At 38.7% G+C, this 25,680-nt stretch overlaps 1 protein-coding gene across 3 annotated transcripts in view; it reads left to right on the top strand.

Annotated features, from left to right (window-relative positions):
* The window catches only part of LOC125457683 (inactive N-acetylated-alpha-linked acidic dipeptidase-like protein 2), an 823,004-nt gene that overhangs the window by 626,014 nt on the left and 171,310 nt on the right, over positions 1 to 25,680 (top strand). For all 3 annotated transcript variants that reach the window (XM_059651091.1, XM_048542236.2, XM_048542239.2), the window contains one exon: positions 20 to 151. In XM_059651091.1, coding sequence (XP_059507074.1) covers positions 20 to 151 — 132 coding nt within the window. The remainder of the gene's footprint in view (positions 1 to 19; positions 152 to 25,680) is intronic.

Here is a 25,680-nt window from a genome sequence, read left to right on the forward strand (position 1 = left end):
GCAATTTACTATTTTTCAGGAAATGAAACATGTCCTACAGAGTAATGCTGTGGCCTATATTAACCTATACAAACCTGTTATGGGAAATGGAATCCTGAACACTGTGGTGTCACCTTCTCTTCGGCAACTGGCAACAGATGTTACGAACAAGGTTTGTCTATTTAACAGTGACCGACATGCTATGTATCATAAAAGTTTGATGCTTTCTGGAATATTGATCAAACTGACAGACATTGCATTAAAAAAAAGCTTCTGTTTATCCTCTCACAGAATGTGGGAGTCGCTGGCTGGCCACCATTTATTTCCTGTCTCTAGTTACCTTTGAACTGAATGGCTTGGTAGGCCATTTCAGAGGGCAGGTAAGAGCTAGTAACATGACTGTGGGCCTGGAGTCACATGTAGGCCAGATCAAGTGTGGACAGCAGACTTCCTTCACTGAAGGCTTTGAGTGAACCAGATGGTGTTTTCCAACGACCAGCAATGGTTTCATGGCCATGAGCAGAATCATAATTCCTAATGTAATTCCACAGTCTTCTTTGGCAGGACAAGAACACAGGTTTCCAGAATAGGAGCTGTGCTTCTGGATTAATAATTTCAGTGATAATGCATCTCGGCCATCTCCTTCCCATTGTTCACTTGTCAGCAAGACTTGGCTAGTTAATACTGTTGAGCCCCATTTCCCATTATGCTTTCTTTCTGTATTCTATGAATTTGTTTCTTACTTTTAACTATGTCTTTTGTTGTTCTTCCACACTGTATTTCTTTTATATTGCTGTTATGTTTCTGTGTGCTTTAATATTTTAAATATATATATTTAATATACAAATATATTTTTGATATATTTAAAAAGTGATAACCTGGTGCAGGTTGATGTCCATATCTCAAAAAAATGTAAACATAAAATAACCAGGATAATTCATATCCTAAGAATAACCCAATTTGAAATAACTGCAAATAGTTTTTAATATTTCCGATTTCTTTGTTTCTATTATTTTTGTGCCTTTGTTGCATTTTTTAATCAGTCATTTTTACACCTGTACAAAATGATAAGACCAAAAGACCATAAGACATAGGAGTGGAAGTAAGGCCATTCGGCCCATCGTGCCCATGCCGCCATTTAATCATGGCTGATGGGCATTTCAATTCCACTTCCCTGCACTCTCCCTGTAGCCCTTGATTCCTTGTAAAATCAAGAATTTATCAATCTCTGCCTTGAAGGCATTTAAAGTCCCAGCCTCCACTGCGCTCTGTGGCAATGACTTCCACAGGCCCACCACTCTCTGGCTGAAGAAATGTCTCCTCATTTCCGTTTTAAATTTACCCCCTCCAATTCTAAGGCTGTGCCTATGAGTCCTAGTCTCCCCGCCTAACGGAAACAACTTTCCAGCATCCACCCCTCCTAAGCCACACATTATCTTGTAAGTTTCTATCAGACCTCCCCTCAACCTTCTAAACTTCAATGAATACAACCCCAGGATCCTCAGCTATTCATTGTACATTAAACCTACCGTTCCAGGGATCATCCATATGAATCTCCGCTGGACACGCTCCATCGCCAGGATGTCCTTCCTGAGGTGTGGGGCCCAAAATTGGACACAGTATTCTAAATGGGGCCTAACTAGAGCTTTATAAAGTCTCAGAAGCACATAGCTGCTTTTATATTCCAACCCTCTCGAGATAAACGACAACATGACATTCGCTTTCTTAATCACGGACTCTACCTTCAAGTTAACCTTTAGTGAATCCTGGGCCAACTCTCCTAGATTCCTTTGTACTTCTGCTTTACGAATGTTCCCATTGTTTAGAAAATAGTCCATGCCTGTATTGTTTCTTTTTCTGAATCTGGATATCAATATCAACTTTAAACCTTTACATTATGCTGATTGCAGAAAATGGGGAGAATAGCGTAAAGAATGAAGCAAATCATTTGTGTCAGCATATGGTGGGCATGCAACCCAGCAAAAAAATTCAAATGAAATGTAAAACTGATCATTAAGTGTTGGATGTTATTTGAACTAATTGGAGACATAAGCATACAATGGATTTTGCTATATCCCTGGGGAATTTTCACCATCATCACTATTGGTTTTGAGAGAGCTATGCAGTTGAGGGACTTGTATACTATTTGCCCGGTCCTTTTTGAATTCCTTCATTCATTCCCTTTCTCTCTGCAAACTCTATAATTGCAAAGTAACACCAGCTACAAATCTGCTATCCATGTTGCTCTGAGCCTCACGGATGCACTGTCGTGATGCCTGCTGCTGCTCAAGTTCTGAAACTCACAGGTCAGGACTGATGTTACAACTGATGACACTTACTACACAAATAATTTTCTAAGGCACCGAAACATTTGCGTTAACACACAGATTTTGAAATGAATTTGAGATTACCCGTAATCTGTTTAAATGCTCCCACAATGTGGTGAAGTAATTTGAAAAATAGTAGAGTGCTGAAGCATATAGTATACTCAGAATACATCAATATAATATTGAAAGTTATCCATAGGCTTTACAATGCACTCAACATATTTCATTTGGGAATAATACATGCAAATTTGATTGCCATCCACAACACGATAAATTTCCATTAAAGTAGGGATTGGAAATTAGCAATCTGACTGATCCCAGTGAAGAGAGGAGAAGCTAATGTTTCATAAAGGAAGATATTAAGGAGGAGCCTCTTTGTAATCTGCATACCACATAAATGCTTAAAAATATTGCCAGAGTTGAGAAGTGATTTTTTTTCTATCTCAAAATACGAATCAGATTTCTTTGCGTGTAAAGCTGCCATGAATCAGCAGATTTAGCCAATATTTTTACTTTTTCTAAAAATGTTTGTTTCAACACACATTTTTGATATATTTAAAAAGTGATAACCTGGTGCAGGTTGATGTCCATATCTCAAAAAAATGTAAACATAAAATAACCAGGATAATTCATATCCTAAGAATAACCCAATTTGAAATAACTGCAAATAATTTTTGAAATTGATGCAGAACCATTTTCTGTTTATGTTAGTGTAGACTAGGCAGCTTCCTGGTAAATTAAAGAAAAAGCCTTTAAAATACATCTAATGCCTTTGCCTTTCAATAAAAGGCTTAGCTTTAGATACACCGTGAAGGTCCAGAAACCAGGAGAGTCAATGCAAACTTGAAATGGTGGTGATTTGATCTTTTGTAATGGCTTATCTTGTGGCTTTTAATGTTTTTAAAAAGTGTAAAAAAATTGTAAAAATTTAATTCACCCCAAACAGAAATAACTTTGAAAATACAACAAATTATTTATCATTTGGCCAAATTAAGTGAATAGTGCTGAAAAGAGAAAGAGTACGCAGGAAGAAGGAGAAAGGTTAATCACCAGGATATCAGGAAGAAATGGGTTGATAGTGTAGATACCTGAGTGCACTTCATTCTCCAAGCAGTACTTGATTGTAAATACTGGAAAAAGTGATGGTTTCTGTGGGGAGTATAGATGATCACTTAAAATTACATAGGAATAGTGTTGGGTAATGTGAATCGGCAAAACTGTGGAAGATGCAGTTCGGTGTGAGCAAATGTGAGGTTATCCTTTTTGGACTGAAAAAGGATTGATCAGATTGCTTCCTAGACGGCATGAAGTTAAATACAATGCATTGTCCACGGAGACTTACGGATTCAGGCCCATTGATCATTAAAATGTCATACACAAGTGCAGAAAATAACCAAGAAAGCTAATGGAATGCTGTCCTTTATATCTGGTGGACAGGAGTGTAAGGATACAGAAGTTATGCCACAGTTATACAACATCCCAGTTAGACCCCACCTGGAGTATGTGATCAAATCTGGGTAACTTACCTAATGAAGCTTTGGAGTGAGTTCAATGCAGGTTAACAAGAATAACACCTGGACTTCAGGGATTAAGTGATGAAGAGAGATTTCACAAATCAGGCCTGTTTTGTCCAGAATTTAGAAGGTCAAGGGGTGATCTGATCGAAGTCTTCAAGATATTAACGGGAAAAGACAAGGTATGCAAAGATAAACTATTTCATTGGCTTGGGATTCTAGATCCGGGGGCATACTCAGAGAATTAGTGCAAAACAATTCGGGAGAGATATTAGGGAGTATCCTACACACAAAAGATGGTGGATGTTTGTAACCCTCTTCTGCAAATGGCAGTGGATGCAAGATCATTCATTAAATTTAAATCTGAAATAGATAAATATGAGCGAAAGGAAGATATGTAGATTTAATCTACAGATCAGTTATGATCTCACTGAATGGAGAATATGCTTGAGGGGCTGAATGGCCTACTTGTGTTCTTGTGAATACAGCCAGCGCCAAGTACGTTTTACCATAGATGGCTCAGCTGTATAAGGAGACATGAAGATTGGAAATGCAATACTCAAAGGAGATTCAGTAGTAACGGGAATAAAAGGCATTTCTGTGATTTCGAACATGAAACCAGGAGGATGTGTTGAGTCACAAGTGCCAATGCGCATAGATATTACTGAAAAGCATTTGCGCACCCTGAGGTGGGAGGGTGAACACTGAATATTCACATCGGTGCCAATGAAATAGCTACAAAAAAAGCAATGTGATCCCGTGGTCTCTGAATTTCCCATTTTGCCTTAAATTACTTTAATACACTTAAAAAAAACAAATGATAGTATGCCTTTACAGTTAATCTTATTCTGTTTTGTGGGGGTCAATTCAGTAGATTACATTTTATCTTGCAGTTCAGCAAAATCCATGTACTATGTCAGCACATCAGGCAGTGTTGACATATTCCACTAGTTGGTTTGGCTTCTTGCTAAGACTGCTTGTCAAAACATTTTTTAACATTACAGGATGCACACAATGTAATCCAACATTCTCATTACAGCAGACTCAACACAACTTGTCAGATTTATTGACATTTGGACAGAGGTTCTGCTGCTGCAAGGTTTTTGTGCAGAATACAGATTACACATTTCATAATTTGCCTTAAGTACTTCAAGTAACATATTCGTGTATTGCTTTATTATGATCGTTGACTATTTTAATACAAGCAATCTGAAATTTGTATGTGAAAACGTTTTAAAAAATAACTAGTAACCTACTTTATTTAAGGCAAGTCAAACTGTGACATTATCCCTATTTCAGACCATAAAAGACTACTAATTTGTAGGAATGCAGTATTTCTTGGAGTTAGATTTTGTGAGAAATCATCAGCAACTTGTCAAGGGGAATGCATGAGCAATAGTGATACTAAATCACTTGCCAAGTATTTAACAAGATATATAATGAGATAAAGTATGTACCATTTTATTAATAATGCTGTGTATTATGTAGTTCCTGTGATTAATGATTCAACTGAAAGTGGAAAAATCTAAATGTGCTCACAAGTCTCTTGATAAGCTTAGTTGATAAGCTGAGCTGGAAGGTTCGTTTTCAGATGTTTCGTCGCCAGTCCAGGTAGCATCATCAGTGAGCCTCCAGTGAAATGCTGGTGTTATGTCCCGCTTTCTATTTATCTGTTTAGGTTTCCTTGGGTTGGTGATGGCATTTCCTGTGTTGATGTCATTTCCTGCGTTGGTGATGTCATTTCTGTTCTTTTTCTCAGAGGGTGGTAAATGGGCTCCAAATCAATGTGTCATGATGCATACACTACAACTCCTGAAATGGTTGATATTACTGTAAGCAATGAAAAAAAATCAGATCAGATGATTCAACAGGAGTAATGTGGCAAAACACAAAGAACATGCATCTCAGATTACAATTCCTTAACTGTTTGTTTAAGCATTGATCATATTTACAGATCTTTATACTGTGAAAACTAAAGAGCAAGCAGAAGTAAGCATTTTACCATAGTGAATCAAATGTTTGATAAAAGCATTTTCCATTTGTTTTTCCTCACACCTTATCCTCACACTTATGCAGGGTCACTGGAGAATAATATAGGTGAGAATGTAATGATAATATGCCTAGCTGCTTGAAAACAGGTATCATATATTTCTAGAACCTGTAGTTCTGTTTTTTTGTTGTAAGTTGTATGTTAGCATTCTGTTTGCCTTTTGCAAACCTGTGTCTTGGAACAATACTTGCAAGTATATGGAAATATTGTTTCTCAGATTTTTAACTTTTACTTGTGCACATGTTTTGTCATTAAAATGTAGGAATCCTAAGCTCCTCAATAGAAGATTAAGTACACCATTTATCGGGTGGTGATGGCCTAGTGGTGCTATTGCTGGACTAATCCAGAGATCCAGGTGATATTCTGAGTACCTGGGTTTGAATCCCACCAATAGCCAGCATGGTTGTTTGTTTGGTTTATGACTTATATATTAAACAAAAATACTTAGTCTTGCTTACTTTTTTCGAATGACATTAGAAAAGATTTTTAGCAGAAGGAAGTCCTGCTATCACTTTGCAAACAAGAGTCTTTGACATATTTTCATTAGTAAATAAATATGATTCTGTACAATCTATTTTGGGTCTTGAATTTGAATCACTAGCAAGTACAAAGTGAAATATCATGATTCTACATTAATTTTGTTACATTTTGAAAGTCCAGTTAGCAGCATGCAGATCATATGTTGTGAGTTACTTGTCATGCTGTGTCACAGTTTATTAAATTGCATAGTACAACATTGCAGTTCTGCATTCTCATGGTAAGATGAAGCTTTACAGAAATGTCAATTGTGAACTTTGCTTCAGTGATAACCCAGATTCTGGACAATGAAATGTTGCTTGTGACTTTTGAAGCACTTTAGTGTTAGGACAGTCTGAGATGTTCTCCACTTTTATGAGAGTAATTTTAATCCAATCGCCCAAGGAAACCAAGGGTATCTGATCAGCTGCACATTTTACATCCTACCCAATTTCACTTCTAATTGAAGTCAAATTGGTTACACTGACCTCCTGTCTGCTTTCACACTGTTCGAACCTTGAAGTATTTCTCTCTTGCTTCCGCTAATTAAATAGACACTTGATTAAACTCAATAATATACATTTTTACAGTAAACTTCATTATCTGGACTTTTTCCTAGAATTTTCCTTAATTGCATTCCAGTAGCAGTTTACTAGAAACCAAATAACTTTTTAATTAAACATTTAATTACTTTTGCGACGCCAGCTAATGAGAAAGGCATTTCAGGAGGTGCATAAGAAAGTTGAGGAATATTTCACTTGTGCATAATTCTCAAATTCTTTCACTTTAATGCTCATTTTCTGCAGAATGTAATGAAAGGAGTTTCTCTTTTGGTGCATAAATTTGAAAACTATCACTTGGCATGAGAGCAGAATGATAGTGAATGAGTTTGAAGACTGCACAGTTATCTGCTGAAGGAGATTGAGCATGAAAGATTTGTAGTAGTTTCATATTCATCACTGAAGTCTTTTATAATCAATTAAACTAGTCTTTACTCAGCATCAATTTAAATTAACTGTCACTGCAAAAAAGGAATTGCCAGCAGTAAGACGAAAGAGGTAATGGCTAGAATCCATTTAATTTGCTTAGTCTTAATTAGACTAGCAGATGCCACATGTTGGATTCACTGCTCGCCAAGTCGACAAATCTTGCTTGTTGCAATTAAAAGATTTAGTGCAGCATTAGACAATAGAGCAGGGATTTTAAAAAAAATTAAAGATGATTTTTCTTCCAATTACTGAGGTTAATGAATAAACAAAATGAAAAGAATTGAAATGTTTTGAGCATTTTTGAGTTATTAATATGATTGTCTGTGGCTATATTTGATCTCTCCTTTACAAATTATGTCCTGCATTTAATGCAATTGAGGGTAGATCAGAGCAATTATAAAAGGTTACAGTGCAAAAGGAGGCTATTCGGCCCGTTTTGTCTGTACAAGCTCTCCCACTGAGCACCTCACTGAGTGTAATTCTCTTGCCTTCTCCTGGTAATCTTGTGCAATATTCCTGTTCAAATAACCACTTAATTCCTTTTTGAGTGTATTGACTGACACTGCCTCCAACACAAAATTGTGCAGTGCATTCCTGATCAGAACCATTTGAAACATGAAAAGGTTATTCCTAATAATATTTTTCTTCTTTTACTTGTTACATTATAACTGTGCCATTTGGTTCTCAATCTTTTTTATGAGTAGCATCATGCTTTTTCCTTATTTACTGTGTCTTGACTTCTCATGATTCTCATAAATATGTCAATCAGATCCCTTCTTCTGTAGGAGAATAATCCAGTCTTCTCTAATCAATTTTCGTAACTAGAATTCCTCATCCCTGAACTATTCTCACCTCTTCTGCATCTTTCCCAATCTCTTCACATCCTTCAAATTCTTCCTAAAGAGTGCATACTGCAGCTGCCACTCAACTGGTAACTTGTATAAGTTCAATGTAACTTCCTTTATCTTGTACACTATGGGTTTGAATTGTTCAAGTGGCTATCAGTCTCACATTCTGGCTTGTACAGACAGGCATCCTCAAACATAGGCAACTGTCTCTGGGATCTTGGCAGATGCAGCTTGCTCAGGAAGCCTAGCGTCAAGCTGTTTTCCAGTCGCTGTTGAAGAGCATAATTGGGTATTGCATTGAATTCATCGCTGTGGTGCTTCGGAAATGGGTGACAGAAAATGATCAGCTTGTTCTTTAGTAGGCATCCTCCTAATTGAAAATCTGAGCAAGCTCCTAGCCTGCAAAAAATAATTTTCAAACAAAAACGTCCATAAAACCCAATGTAAAAACAGATGTTTTCTCTGGAATGAGTTCATACAACTACACCTAACAATTATTTGAAACTGTTTTGTTTCTAAGAGATGCCTCAGAGTTATAGTCATAGAGATCTACACATTAAAAAAAGGCCCTTTCATCCATTGTGTCTGTTCTGGTCAAAAACAGCCACCTAACTATTCTAATCCCATTTTCTATTACTTGGACCATCGCCCTGTATATCTTTACATCATGAGGGCATATTAAATAATACATAAATGTAATAAGTATTTTTGCCTACACCACCCTTACAGGCAGTGAGCTCCAGATTCCCACCACCATCTGGGTGAAAAAACTCCTCACATCCCCTTTAAAGCTCCTGTCCCCTACCTTAAGTCTGTGCCTTTGGTCATTGATCCTGTCTATCCTCTCCATGGCCTTCATAATTTTTGTACATTTCTGTCATGTCCCTCTGAGTGTCCTTTGCTCCAAAGAAAATAACACTAGTCAATCTAATCTTTTCTCACAAACAAAACTCCTCAAACATCCTGCTAAATCTCCTCTGTATCATCTCCAGGGTAATCACATCTCTTCTGTAATGTGGATTCCAGAACTGTATGCAATACTCTAGCTGTGGGCGAACTGAAGTTTTATATATGTCCTAGTTAAAAGTTCCAATATGTTGTTTCATTAACTTCTTAAAATAAAAATACATTTTAGGTATCTCCATATTCCTTCAAAATCAAGCCCACAAAAAATATTAAATACAAACGATAATAACTCTTCGCTAACATGTTTGTACCAAATGCCTATCACCCTGATCATTTAAAAAAAACCTGGAAAACTTAATTTAAAATGATTTTGATTAGAGAAGACTGGATTATTCTCCTACAGAAGAAGGGATCTGATTGACATATTTATGAGAATCATGAGAAGTCAAGACACAGTAAATAATTTAAAACCCTTAAGAAATTAATTCTGGTTCTCCTTGATGAACACATTTCCCTATTTGATTATTGATTTTACATAGAATTGTTGTCTCTGCGGTTTCTGAACCACAGAAATTAAACTGACTAGTCTGTAATTGCTTACCTATCCTTTCACCTTGTTTAGAACAATGGCATAATTTTTACAAATGTCCAGTCCTCGAGCACCATTCCTGAATCTAAGGAAGATAAAAGTGATTGGCATTGTCTTTGTGATTTTCACTCTCAACTTTGCAGAGTACCATCTAATGCAATTTATCAGGTTCCAGTGCTTTGTGAATGTGAAGGAAGTTGGTTGATCCAATACAAAAACAAAATTTCTGGAAAAGCCCAGCCGGTCTGACAGCATCTGTGAAGGGAAAAACAGAGTTAACGTTTCAGGTCCAATGACCCTTCCTCAGAACTGGGGAAGTTTTGAGGAAGGGTCACCTGACCCGAAATGTTAACTCTGATTTTTCCTTCACGGATGCTGCCAGACCTAATGGGCTTTTCCAGAAATTTTGTTTTTTGTTCCTGATTTACAGCATCCGCAGTTCTTTTCGGTTTTTATTTGGTTGATCCAATACCTCCTTAACAATTTTAAGCACTTCCAACAATGGGATTTCCACCCCTATCACCTTTCTTGGATAGTATCTACTTTCTTGGTAAAGATGAATGTAAAGTATTCATTTAATACTTCAGCCATGCCCCTGCCTCCATGTATGAATCCCTTTTATTAGCCCCACTAAACCATCATCCACGTTTTGCTTCTACTAATTATGTACCTACAGAAGTATTTAAGATTTTAAATAACATTTAAATGGCACAGTGGCTCAGTGGTTAGCACTGCAGCCTCACAGCACCAGGGACCCAGGTTCAATTCCAGCCTCGGGCAACTGTCTCTGTGGAGTTTGCACATTCTCCCTGTGTCTGCATGGGTTTCTTCCAGGTGCTCCGGTTTCCTCCCACAGCCCAAAGATGTGCAGGCTAGGTAGATCGGCCATGCTAAATTGCCCATAGTGTTCAGGTTGTAGGGGAATGGGTCTGGGTGGGATGCTTCAAGGGGTGGTGTGGACTTGTTGGGCCGAAGGGCCTGTTTCCACATTGTAAGGAATCTGATCTAATTTGCTGCCTGTCCCTATTTATATCCTCTCTTTGCATCACCTATGCTTTTTCACCATCCCTTTACCCTTTCTATATCTTGCCTGGCTCTCATATCTATATTATATCTAGCATTGGGAATAAGCACACTTTTACCTTTTTATAATAAATTCTACCGCTTTCGTCATCCTGGCAGTTGCAAATTTCTTTGTCCATCTTTTATTCACGAGGAAACTTACCTTGACTGTGTTGAAACATGTGTTCTTTGAAGCCAGCCCACTGTTCAGCAATAATTATTACGGCAAGTTTTGCCTCCAGTTTGTTCAGCCAAAATCCAGTTTTAACCCTTTGAAATGGGTTTTCTCTGGATTCTCATTATCCTTTTCCACAGTCATCTTCTAAATGTTCCCCCATCGATACTTGATCTACTTAGCCACCACTTTCCCAAGAACCAGGTCAAGCAAAGCCTCTTTTCTCCTTGTCTTGGAGACGTACTCTGTAGAAACTTCTTTTGATGCTCACGAGGAACTCTTTACTGTATCTACCCTTCTCCAATCGTGAAAAATTAAGATTCTCCCTTGACCACTCTATAATTTCTACATCTCTATAGTTTTCTTTAAAAGGTGTTCCTCTACATCCTTCCCACTAGTTGGTGACCTATAGACCATACTGAGCAATGTATATGAATGCTTTTGTTCCTTAACTCTTACCAAATCAATTCAGTGCTTGACACATCTAGGTCATAGCTTAAATGCATTATGGTATTAGTGAAAGGCAATGTGCACCACCCCTCTCCCTTTTTAAACAAGCCTATCTTTCCTGAATACCTTGTATCAGTCTTCTTCTTCCTTCACAGAGTCAGGGCTCTGTTATAGTCATAAAACCACATTTCCAAAGCCTCCCAAAAACACTCTGGAAGGAACACAATCCCTACTTTGTTCAGGTGTCATCTCCTCCTGAGTGGTTCCAATATCTGAAGCCCTTTCTCAAGCATCAACTTTCTAGGCAGGCATTCGTCAAACAATAAAACCAGCCAACAAAAAAGCTATCAGAGGTAATAGGAACTGCAGATGCTGGAGAACCTGAGATAACAAAGTGTAGAGCTGGATGAACAAGGCAGGCCAAGCAGCATCTAAGGAGCACAAAAGCTGACGTTTCAGGCCTAGACCCTTCTTATCCTCTTCTGTCTGTACTCACATATGGGTGGAACTGAGAATTATCCAAAGATTACTACTTTTGAAATCCTGCTTGCTAATTTTCTATCAAGGTCTATAAAGTCTGACACAGGACCACATTCCTTTTGGTAGCAATGTTGCTAATTACAGCATGTACCACAAATGCTGGCTCATGAACCTCCTTATCCATTCACTCAATGGCACCAGGGAGGCAACACACCATCCTGTGTTCACCTTAATTATTGCATCACCTATCACTATGGCTTGGCCAGCCTCCCTTCTACCCCACTGTGTAGCTGAGCCACCTATGGTTCTGTGCACTTGACTCTTGCTATATCCCTCGGGAATCTTCACCATCATCACTGTTGGTTTAAAGAGAGCTGTGCAGTTGAGTGACTTATATACTATTTGCCTGGTCCTTTTTGAATTCCTTCATTCATTCCCTTTCTCTCTGTAAACTCTATAATTGCAAAGTAACACCAGCTACAGATCTGCTATCCATGTTGCTCTGAGCCTCACGGATGCACTGTTGTGATGCCTGCTGCTGCTCAAGTTCTGAAACTCACAGGTCAGGACTGAAGTTGCAACCGATTATACGTGCTACACAAATAATTTTCTAAGGCATTGAAACATTTTGGTGCTTCCGCATATCGCAGGATGTGCACTTCTAAAGCTGATGCCTACCTGACATTTGAAATAACTCCACAGAGGCTAGTATCCCATCATCAAGCCACCTTTTTTTTTTACACATGAACAGCCCTTGACTTTAGAATCATCTCATTCAGAGTCAGTATCTCCGATACTCATGCTTTTCATCTGTCAGCCAGGGCTCCCTGATTGGGCGTGTTAATCTGGTCCAATCAAGGAACACATATTCTGTGAGGTCCAGCTTGCTGACTTTGTTACAATCACTTTACTATTCATTATATGTTAATTGCCCCTTTGCCTTTGATTTTAAAAAAGTCTTGCAAATAAGACAATTTATAAATATTAATGAAACATTACAGCTGCTGAATAATCCTACTAATAATCAACACAGTTCAAGAATTAAAATAACCATAACTTTAAAAAAAATGATAATGGTCAGCTACTCCCTAGTTTCCTTATTCTCTTAATATATGAAATTTTCCTTGTTTTTAATCTGCAAACAGATGGTACATAGTCCATTTATTGCAATCATTTCTGCTTCTCTGTAATGTCACAATTTTTATTCATTTTCTGAATGTTACAGCTAACCGTGCTGTTAATCTTGCCAATTCACCCGATCTAAGTGAAATCTTTCATCTCTGCTTTTGCTGTTATAACCCTGTTAATATCACTGACTCACCCTGCCCCTTAGTGAACTCTCACCTCTCTATCCACTGTTTATAGTTCTGTAAGTCTTGACAGCAAGCTGAACAGACAGTCATTTGTGCACAGATACAAAATAGTAAGAAGCAGGGATTATAATTCCCATTTTAATCACTGTACTGGAACTAAAATAAAATTTGTGCTTTTCAGCGGGGGTTGAGGAAGATTTTGAATGCTATAGATGTGGATTTATTTTTGTAGCTTTAAAAACCATGCACTTTTCAAATTTTTTGCTTCTTCCTGAGAGAATGATCCTCCATGTTTAGAAACTTAATTTTTCAGGGCTTGAAGTAATAGTTTATCAAAAATCATTATGAAATGGTCAGTTAAGTGATATTAAATAAACAATATTTACATTCATTTTTGAAGTGAGACTAATGGTAAAAAGTTACATTTTTTATGAAGGCATGAGTCTGTGCTGATTACACCTGTAGAGACTGTAAAGCATCTGATGGGGAAGCAGAGTACCAATTATAGAAACATTGTACATCTTACTATGTGGGATTCAGAGGTTTTTCATCATGATGTTGGTGAGCGTTGACAGTATTGCCATCATGACATCTCAAATTCAGGGTCTTTATTTTACCATTCTGTAGAAGATATGACATTCATGTTGTCAATGTTCTTCTATGGTTTCACAAACATGTCTATATAAAGACATGGGCAACATATTCCAATGGGTCAGAGATAATGAGAATTACAGATGCTGGAGAATCCAAGATAACAAAGTGCGGGGCTGGATGAACAAACAGACCAAACAGCATCTTAGGAGCTGCTTGGCCTGCTGTGTTCATCCAGCCCTACACTTTGTTATATTCCAATGGGTTCTGTGTTTAGTAAAAATATTCATGGGAAGGAAGTTAGTTGTTGTCATTAAGGGGACTTGGGGACTATCACATGGTCTTGTACATTATCTAGAAGAAGACTGTGGCCACTTTAACGTCAGCATATTTTAAAGTTTATTTGCTGGAGGAATGTATATCATAGATTCAGCAATTCCAGCTCCACTTTCTGATTTCTGTCAAGTGGTCAATCAACATCTCATTGCTGACAGATAAAGACAGAATTGGACAGCAAGCTGACAAATGGCATGTTACCTTTAATGCTGAGAAAAGTTCTGAAACTTGGTAAGCTTAGCTGCATTATGCTTGGACAAGCAACTGACAAAAATGGAGTCAAAACCATTAGGAGAATGCATACCTTCCAGACAGCTGATTTCTATTTGCAATAGTCAGCCAATTTAATGTTGCTCAATCTTTCTGATCTAGGACCATGATTGTCCATTTGTCAAACTGAGGAGACTTCATTTCTTCTTCCTAAACTCAAAGTAAGTTTGCCAGTTTTCAATATTTGAGCTTCACAAATTCTCAGAATCCAGTAAGAAAAGAATGACTGAAATTTGTGTCATAATATGGAAATACTCCTTAGCTGATCATAAGGTGTCTTGTGGTTTTGAGTTGCTTTTCCATCCAGATATACAAATAGCATATTATGCTCACTGGGGAGTAAATAAATTGGAATATAATTAGATCAGAAAACTTTTACATGGTAAATATAAGTAATTGTGATGCGTAACCTACTTTGGTTCCATGGAAATTGATGGTAACCAAATTTGTGGGTGAAAATTGTTTTTCTAATGCATCTGTTGGAATCTAGTTTTTTTTCAATGTTTTCAATGTGACCTCATACAAAAAGAAAAGAAAGAAAAAGAGCAAATGTACAACATGGCCTGCTCATTTGCCACAAACCTGCTAACTCATGGAGATTGATCACTTGGGTAAGGTACAAAAGAATACAGCATTCTTGGAACCTTACTCCAATGTGAGTCACCACCTTCAAGACGGCAAAGCAAGTTGAAGAAGTTTGGAAAGTTGAGGTCAAAGTATCTGACTTCATCCAAAATGAACTCAGATTTCCTAAAAGGGACATTGTAGCTTAATTTAAATTTCATGGGATTGGAGTTTTTGCTTTGGGTGTAGTGGAAATCTTGGTGTATAATAGTGTTCAATATTGCATCAATTTTCAGAATTTAAATTATGGTAAAGTTTCAGTGAACCCACATTTTTCACAAAAGTTGCATTTTTCATGACCTAGCACGATCATACATCGTAAATTATTTGTTTTTATCTCTTACATTTAAGAATATTTCTTGATGTATCTATGAGTAGTAAGCTTTTCCAGTTGCATTAATATCACTGAAAACACAAAAAGTAAATCATTTTACTGATGTCGAGCCCACAACTTGTGAATAATCTAATTTTAAATAACTGAAAATGACTTTTTCATAAAAGCTATTCATACTCATTATGAAGGTTCATTGTATACACTGGTCAGTTGCATTGAAATCTTTCTATATTTGCAAGCTTTTGAAAGGTCTTATCAAAGCCTTTGGATCTCAAAACAACATCGTTCAAATGGCCAAGAATGTGTACAATTAGTGGAAAGTCTGTATGCTCAGAAATATGAATCACAAGCTGACACCCTCACTCCCAACTTGTTCATCTCCTTTGCAAAGATAGATGTTGCCTATTCTTCATCAATTTTCATTGACTTGGACTCTAAAATACCTTTTAATGTGGTGTAAATAGATATTGTGAATTTCATAGCACAGATCAGACGGAGCTGTCAATCATGCATAGGCTCAGGTGTTACATTTTTATTGAGCTGCAGTGATAAGGATTTTCAAAAATATAATGAAACTTGTCAGTGTTTTTTTTAAGTTTTTTTCATGTTATATTATAGGTTTCATTGCTTCTATACAGTGCAAACTGGATGAATGGGCATTGCTTTGGGTGGAGGTACATAGTCTGGTATGGGAGTCATAATGGTTATTTGTGGGCATACCTTGGCATGAGGTTTCATTGAGAGCATGATAGGGAGTGTGGTGGATGTGGGGGGTCTTGGGTTGAGGATGCTGGAAGGCCTTTCTGCTTTTACTCTAGTCGAGATGAAGATGACTGGTTGAATGCAGGTCCAACAGCATGTAAAAAGCTAGTGACCAGAACAAGTTTTTGTTCTCCAGAACAAAACATCCTGATTAATTGAAACTGCCTCTAGAATTTTTTGTTACACCTATGACTGATCCACAGTAGTAGCAGCATGTATCACCTACAAGAAACACCTCAGAAATTCACTAAGATCTTTAACAGGACTACCAAACCCATGCCCACTTCCATTTTAAAGATTGAGGGTAGCAGATACATGGAAGCAATACCATCTGCAAGTTCTCCTCTGAGCTTCTCACCATTCTGACTTGAGAATATATTGCCACACTGTCACTGTTACAGTGTTAACATTCTGGAATTCCTTCCCTAACGATGCTGAGCATGCCTACACTCCATACACTGTGACAGTTCAAGAAGACACATGTAAATGGCCATTGGGGATGGGCAATCAATGCCAGCCTAAGCAGTGGCACCTGCATCCCATGAGAGAAAAAAATGTAAGGGTAGGCAGCAAGTATCTGCCTGGTACCAACCTATCTTCGTAGGCTCCATTTCAGCAGAAAAATGTAGATTCCACTCGTAGTGTGAGAATTTGCCACAGCAATGTAAGTTTAGTTGTATGAATGATTACTGGGTGTCTGGCATGTTGCAATGAGAGTGGAGTCATTGAGATCTGCAGCACAAAAGAGGCTCTTCGGCCTGTTGAGTCTGTGCCAGTCAAAACAACCACCTAACTATTCTAATCCCATTTGCCAGCACTTGGCCCATAGCCCTGAATGCTTTGGCATCAAAATGCACATCTGAGTGCTCCTTAAACATTATGAGGATTTCTGCATCTACCACCCTTACAAACAGTGAGTCCCAGATTCCCACCACCATCTGAGTGATAAAAAAGTTTTCCTTGCAACCCCTTTAAACCTCCCATCCCTTACCTGAAATCTGTGCCCCCTAGCCATTGATCTCTCCACCAAGGGGTAAAGTTCCCTCCTGCTTACCCTGTCTAAGACCCTCATAATTTTATATGTGTCAATGCGTTCGCCCTTCAGTCTTCTCTCCTCCAAGGAAAACAACTCCAGTCTATCCGATCTCTCCTCATAACTAAAATACTCCAACCTAGTGTCCTGGTAAATCTCTTCTATGCCCTCTCCAATGCAATTACTCCCTCCTTTAATGTGGATTCCAGAACTGTATACAATATTCTTGCTGTGGTCTTGCCAATTTTTTATACAGTTCTGGCATACCCTCCCTGCTCTTAAATACTGTGCCTCAGCTAATAAAAGCAAGCATCCCATATGCCTTTTTAAGCACTTTATCTACCTGTCCTGCTACCTTAATATTGCTTGACATGCATACCAAGGTCCCTGTTTACCCTCAGTGCTTCCCAGAGTCCTACCATTCATCATGTATGTCCTTGCCTCGTTTTTCCCAACCAAGTGCAACACCTCATACTTTTATTTGCCATTGATTGGCTTATCTGACCTGCTGTTGAAATCCTCCTTTGTCAGACATGACCTCCCCTTAACAAAACCACGCTGACAGTCCTTGATTAAAACCTCCATCTCTAAACTGCAGATTAACTCTGTACCTCAGAATTGCTTCCAATAGTTTCCCGTCAATGAGGTTGGATTAACTGGCCTGTAATTTCCTGGTTTCCCCTTGCTCCCTTCAATATATAGTCACTGGGCAGACAGGGGCAGAGATTTTTGAAGTCGACAGGCAGACCTTCGATGTCACTCACCCAATTAGAGTCTGGCCATTCTGGAGCGTCAGCAGTGCCACAGAGATGAATAGAGATGCAAGGAAAATGCTACCTTGGAAGGGTAAGAATTAATTGAAATTTTTACATTGGTGCACAAGCAGGGCCTGGAGGGAAAATCCTACCCACTAGAGTAAACAGCTAACTATACCCTGCTCTGAGGAATAGCTATTGCGAGTATGAGTTAAGGACTCAGTCTTCGTGATGCAAGATCACATGGAACTGAGACCTGTACTGATAATGTTTCAGAGATGTCCTCGCTAACCATCCTTTATATGTGGTTCTGTCAGCTTAGGTTCACTTGCCTGTGTGTAAACCTGACCATACTACATTTCTTAGCAGCAACATTGAGCATCTTTCTCTGCCAGTTGCCTCCTGTCCAACCTGTGAACCTCTGGCTCTGATAATACACCAGGAATAACATCCCCACCCCTCTTTCCTGAAGCTTATGGAAACTGACACCAATGGAACTAATAACTACTGCATAGAGTGAATAGTGTGCTACAACTCTCGAAGAATGTCAGTGGCCCAGGGGATGAGAAAAAGAGATCACCATTATTTGGGCCACTAATCTTTCAAATTGATTGCTGTCCTCTGTTTGGCAGGGAGCCAAGCTGCTGGTGTTCCTTGCACTGTGAAACCTTCCTGTTGCTGGGACTGGATCAAAAAGTCAACCTTGTGCAGCTCCCAACATTTTACTAATCCGCCCAAACCCCGCTAGCTTCATTCCCAACAAATAGGGGCCTATACGTTTCTGCCAATGATCACAAATAGATGTGCATTCATACAGCAGCTAGAAAACATCGCCCAATTCTTTGTCAGCGATTTAGACTTTTAAAACTACACCTTTCTTATAATACAGGTTTTATTTACTCAAGCATTTTTACAACCATTACCAGCAATTAAGAAATACATGAATTAAAGTGCAAGGTGAATAACTTGTATTTCACCAACACTAATCCTGTAACGTTTGGATTTTACTGTCTAGTACATTTAGCATAGTTCACTCATTTCACTCTCACACTTATCATTCATTGCTGCCTAGTTGAAAACACAGAGATTATTTAAGTATCATTTGATTCATAAGCCCTGAATAGTAGAGCTCAAAATTTCAATGTAAAAACCACATTCTCATTATTATCAAGAAGCAAATCACTATATTTTCAAACTAACTGAAGGCAGAAGGACTAATAACTTCAGCAGTGGTTGAATCATGACAGAGAAGTTGCAAGTAATTTGTCAAAGGCCAGCACTTCAGTCATCCTCTCACCAAAGCGAGCTGGGGCATTGTTGTTAGACTGTGAATGCTGTGAATGAATAAAGCTGTTGTGAGTAATATGGTTGCCTCTCTTGAGTACACAGCCATCTGTCAGTTGCTGCTGCTTATGTTCCATTGACCTTGGCATCTTTGTGCAGCCTTTACTGATAGGATTTGTCAGTGAAATAGGTGATTTTGGGAAAAAGGCTATTTAGACCTTTTACTGAAAATGGTGAAAATTTCAACTAAGAGATTGGAATATTGAAAAATAATCTAGCATTGAATTAGTATGTCACTTTTGTCTTGAAAATGCTTCATAAATATAGATTTAAAATATTGATTTGATTGTGTAATTGCAGGCAGTATGATGTTAATTTCAGAGCCCCTAAAAGACATCTCAGTTTACCGAACATGGACTGACAGGCATTGTGTGTCTTTGTTACAAATTTGTGCTTTCTATATGAATAGGTGAAATATGAAAGAAAAAATAAACAAAGCTTTTCAATGATAATTTTGCTATAAATGTATAAGGTTTCATTCTGTCTTTCAGTTTTAAAATTCAAACTTAATTTCGAGCTTGAGTTTTACATTTCAAATGAAAATGTAATATAAAACAGAAAAGATGAAAAGCAACGTTAGCCCCTTCATCATAATGTTTGCTTGTTAAAGATTTTTTGCAATATTTTGAAACATTGAGTTAATTTGTAAGGAGGTGGTAATTGGTCATTGGTTGCCATGACAAGTTCCAGCAGTGATCCAATTTTGTAAAAATATGGCAATTTATTCCTTTATTCACAATTCAGTATCTCATTATTTTCAAGAGTAGTACGTAGAAGTTGGTATTATTTATGCAGAACCTAATTCCAGGCTAAAAATATCAACACAGTAATATTTCATGCACTGGTGCACAGATTTGCAGTCTGCTGCAGTTATAGATTCAAGTGGAATAGAAAAAAGACCAAACACAGGATTCTAAAATAGATCACACAGAACAGATGAGACAGAGTGTGAGAAAATAAAGTTCACACAATAATTAAAGCTGAAGGTTTTCAAAGCAAAAGAAGTAAACAGTGGAATCCTGCTGAAGATAAAGAAAATACCAAATAACACGAGGCTGCCATGCTATAATCAAGAGCAGTGTTGAAGGTAACAGGGTAGAATGTTAACAATCATGGGGAGGTATGTTAGGGTGAACATAAATGGTTAAAAACCTCAAAGGTAGCTTATCATCTCTCCCCCTCTCCAGGTTTTACCCAGAAAGGTTAGAAAGTGAGCAAGGAACCCCTTTGAAGATGTTGAGGAAGTAAGTAGACCATACAAACATGTAAGTAAGTAACACTTCAACTCACCATTAATGCTCAAACGGTCAGCAAACCTATTTCCCAAACTGTGAGCAACTTAACCAGGTTCAGCAGGGTGAGAGTATATTGGGAACTTGTGTGTTAAAACTGACAGGCGAGGAAGCTTTTGAACAGTGTAACTGAAGAACTCCAGCAATGGCCAAGTGAGAAGCTGCTACTCACCTCACTCCTTCTCACAGAGTACTATCACTGCTTGACATACGACTGCACAGTTCTGCTGTCAGCCCGCTTATTGGCATGGGAGCGACTCATTCAGCTCTACCTTTCAAGTTGGGTTAGGAGCAAGAGGAGCAGCAACAACAAGAACAACAAAAGTTACAGCACAGGGACATGCTGCTCCACAGGACAGAGGGTGTAGATTCAGAAACCCATCACAAAAAAGACAAGTCTCTCAACACAAGCCCACTGCAGACAGAAGATTAACAGAGATGGTAATAGGATGGTGAATGGCTTGGAGGGGAACTTTCAAGTGACAATCTTCCCACATATCTGCCGCTATTGTTCTTCCAGTTAGTGGTGGAAGGCTCCATTGAATGACCTAAATTGTGCTGCTGTAGTGCATCTGGCAGATGGTGTATACTGCTGCCACCATGCATTACTGATGAATGGAGGTAAATGTACCACATGATGCATAGGGTGTCAGACATTTGGTTTGGTTTGTCCTGGCTCATGTCAAGCTTCTTGAATGTTGTTGCAGCTGTTGTCATCTAGGCAAGTGAAGCAAATTCTATTTGACTGATGACTTGCAAATAGTGGCCAAGTATTGGAGAGATAGGAGCTGAGAATTACAGACTTGCTGCAGAATCCCAAGCCTCTGGCCTGCTTTTATTGGTTGTTCTAGTTCAGTTTCTGATCACTGGTAGCCCTCAAGATGTTGCTCGTGGGGGAATCAGCATTGGAATTAAAACTGAATGTCGAGGGGAAATGGCTAGTTTCTCATTTGTTGGAGATAGTCATTGTCAAGTACTTATGTAACATGAATGTTACTTGCCACTTATCAGCCCAAGTCTGGCGACTGTTCAGGTCTTGCCAAAAAGGCCTGGGTTGTTTCAGTATCTGAGGAGTTGCAAATTGTATGAAGCGATGTGCAATCATCATCAAACATCCCCATTTCTGACCTGATGATGGAGGAAAGGTAATTGATGAAGCGAACGAAGTTGACCTGTGACACTATGAGGAATTCTTGACATTATGTCCTGGGGCTAAGGTAATTGATCTCCAACAACCACAACCATTTTGCTTTGTGCTAGGTATGACTTCAACCAGCAGATAGTTTTTCACCCAATTCCCATTGACTCCAGTTTTTCCAGGACTCTCTGATGACACACTAAACCTGATATTCAGGCAGTCACTCACCCCACCTCTGGAGTTCAGCCCTTTTGCCCATTTGTTGATCAAGGCTTTTATGATGTCAGAGGCTGAGTAGCCCTTGTGGAACCCAAAATGTGAGAATCAGTGAACAGGTTGTTGCTGAACAAGTGCCACTTGAAAGAACTACAAATGCCTCTTTATTATCCCAAGAACTAAGTCTGGGGCAGCGAGATCTTCCCAACCTGTCCCCAGTTAAGACACTTATGTTGTCAATTAATGGCCACTTCAGGGCCTCTTCGCATTACCTTTATATAAGTGACTGGAGATATGGATATAGTCTGAGGGTTGGCCATCCCCTCCCCTTGCTTCTAATTCCCCTGATAACCCTGTGCTGCCAGTGGGCACAGCCGCTGAAGAGGTGTTCACACTGGTTGTCAGCATCTGATTGGCCAGCGGCTAATGACTGTGGCTCTTGTATTTGCGGTTATGAGTGGCTGAGTGTGTCCTATGTAGTTCTTCAACCTCCACCACACTTAGAAGCTTATACATTTTCCTCCATGCATCACAATGCGATCAAAGTCAAATTCACTGATGTTCAAATATTTATGATAAATATAGATAATGTTTAAAATGTTACAAATTAAATTAAGGATTAGTTAGTAGTAGCCTGGCCAGACATTGTTTTTTTATTTACATGTGAGATGTGGCTATCGCTGGCTGACGTGAGCTGCCCTGGAACTGAATAGCTTGCTAGGTCATTTTATTAGACAGTTAAGTGTCTAGCCAAGTTGCTGTGGGTCTGGAGTTAGGCCAGACCAGGAGAGAATGGCAGATTTCCTTCCCTGAAGGAAATTAGTGAGGCAGATGGGCTTTTCCTGACAACCAATAATGGTTTCATGATCATCAGTAGATTCTTAATTCCGGTTACATTTTTAAAACATTGAATTCAAATTCAAATTCCACCATTTGCTGTGGAGGGAGTCAAACCCAGATTGACATGGATGGCACAGTGGCTCAGTGGTAAGCATTGTTTCCTCACTGTGACAGGGACCAGGGTTCAATTCCACCTTCGGAGGACTGTTTGGAGTTTATACACTCTCCCCATGCCTGCATGGGTTTTCTCTGGGTGCACCAATTTCTTCCCACTGTACAAAGATGTGCAGGTTAGGTAGATTAGGCATGCTGGATTTCCCGTAGTGTCCCTGGGATGTTTAGGCTATGTGGATTTGCTATGGGAAATGCAGCGTTACAGGGAAACGGTGGTGGGTGTGAGTCTGGATGGGATGCTTTTTGTAGAGATAGTGTGAACTCAATGGAGTGAAGGTCATACTTTCGCACTGTGATTCTATGATGATTCTAGAATATCATCTGGGTCTCTGGGTTAACAGTAGTACCACTACATTGTCGCCTCCTTTTCTAGTTTCCAGAATAGTACCAGATTGTTAGATTTGAATTTTGGGTAATTGTTGGAACAATGGGCTAGATGATAAAAAGAAAACAATGTCCTGGTTTTCAACTTTTCTCTTTTCGGGCAATCTTTAAATTATCCCAATAAATTGTTGGCAAATACTAATGTAGCAGCAATGTAATGTGAAAAGAAACAGCAGAAATAGGGGAATACAAGGTGTCGAGCTGGATGAACGCAGCAAGCCAAGCAGCGTAAGAGGCGCAGGAAAGCTGACATTTCGGGCCTAGAATCTAGGCCTGAAACGTCAGCCCTCTTGTTCCTCTGATGCTGCTTGGCCTGTTGTGCTCATCCAGTGCTACACCTTGTTATCTCAGATTCTCCAGCATCTGCAGTTCCTACTATCTCAGGAATAGGGGAATACCATGGGCCGTTTGACTGCTGATCCCAGAGCGACACCTCAGCCAGACTTACACTTCAGGAACTCTTGCAAGACCTATCCTGGCCATTCTCCTGCCCAGGGTGTTGTCAGCATCTCTTACCAACCATGAACTCATTGACAGTTTTTGATAAAGCTTCCTGCTGACGTGGCAGAGATGAAATAGCTCAGTATTTCAGCAGTACTCATACTTAATACCACTGGCAAGCATACGGTAAAAGGGGAGGGGGATGGTTGGAGGCTGTAATACAGTAATACAATCTTATCAAATGATAGAGCAGGCTTGATTGACTGAATAGCCTACTCATGCTCCTAATACTTGTATTCTTGTGGAGTGGGACACAATCACACACATTTGCCTATCCCCTAAATGTGAAACACAAGATATCCAGGTGATGGTCATTGTACTTAATTTTAACTTCAGAAAATATGGTTATCCTACTTATTATCCACAGGGCCATTAACATCTTGAAATAAGATTCAATCCAATTTTCTACTTGGATTTTGTCTAAGAATCCTTTCGTTTGCGAATCTATATTTCCCTCCTCTTCTTTACAAATTTCACGATGGTATTTTCTTGTAAAACCCAGTGGACATCTCACACAGTGATAACAATTCACTTACAGCATAAAAACAAATTAGCCCACAAATTAAAGCTAGCAAATGGAGAATCCAATTTTGATTAGTAACTGAATCAAAATTCGACTAAATGATAATAAATATTGCCTGTTTTACAGGAGAGGTTTATATTTACTCAGTTTTTCAACACCTCTCCTAAAAGTGTTTACATTATTGTTCATTGCTGGACAACCTTTCTCACCTAACTCAAGTAGCTTATGAGTGAATTTTCACACAGTGATGTTTGCAAATTCAGTTAAAGAGAAAAATCTCCTCACGTACACTTTCAGCATCATTTTGTAGTAGCCAATAGCATGAGTTGTAACTGAATTTAAGGGTTTTGAGCCCAATTGTAATGCCCCCTCCTCTACCTACACTTTGATCAACCAATTCTGGAGATTAAACCTGAGATTTTACTTTTAAATGGAATTTCGAATTCTCACTCCTTAAACTTGCTGAGCTAACAAGGACCTCAAAAAGGAAGACTCAGAAAATATATGCACAACAATTTATAACTCTGTGGTGGATTATCCAGTGACAATAAATGACTCAAGGGAAGCTTTCCTCTGTGTACCAAGAGTAGTAAAATCATAAATGCGTTTTCCATAACATGGCATCCAGAGGCACTACTCTCCCTGTTGCTATTCATGTTATTAAATCCAATTCAATTCAGTTTCAATTCCAATTTCGGGAAAATGGACCACTGTGAATTAAAGCAAAAGGAAGTTTAATTTTAATTGAGCCTTTGTTGAGTTACTAATATAAGTTATTTAATTAAAACTGGTCTGAAGAAAGATCCTTTGGTCTTGAGCATTAGAGCAATGATACCGTTCCACTGAATGGATTGTAACCCCAGTTTTCATTCATTAGCCTCACCGTCAGGGCCACTGAACCCGAAAACAAGCAACTATCGACTTGGAAACGTCAGGTTCTTTTGAGGGGCTGTGACAATTTTGGTACATTTTTGCCTGGAAGGATGAAGAGAGGCAATATAAACAAAATCATTTTAAAGGGAATGTAGGTACCGAGATTAGATTTTGGGTTCAAGAAATAATTAGCTTTGAACACTACAGCAGGATTAAGTTTCAAGCTTGTGCCCTAGTGATCAGTCATCTCCCACAGCCATGTTTCCTAATATTTGTACCCAGTGCCTCACCCACTGCTGACTATTGTGTGGCACCATCCAAGATGACAAACCCAGGAGCTTCGTGTGATCGTTATTGTATGGACAATGTAACTGTCATATCAATTTCTTTATTTTTTGGACAGGTTGAAAATTCCATTGAGGAAAGGAAGCAAAGTTAAAAATGAGATTATTTCAGGCCGTTCTGTTTCAAAATCAGTTCCTCACTAATGTA

This window comes from Stegostoma tigrinum, chromosome 14 (assembly GCF_030684315.1).
Source record: "Stegostoma tigrinum isolate sSteTig4 chromosome 14, sSteTig4.hap1, whole genome shotgun sequence".
Taxonomy (NCBI): domain Eukaryota; kingdom Metazoa; phylum Chordata; class Chondrichthyes; order Orectolobiformes; family Stegostomatidae; genus Stegostoma; species Stegostoma tigrinum.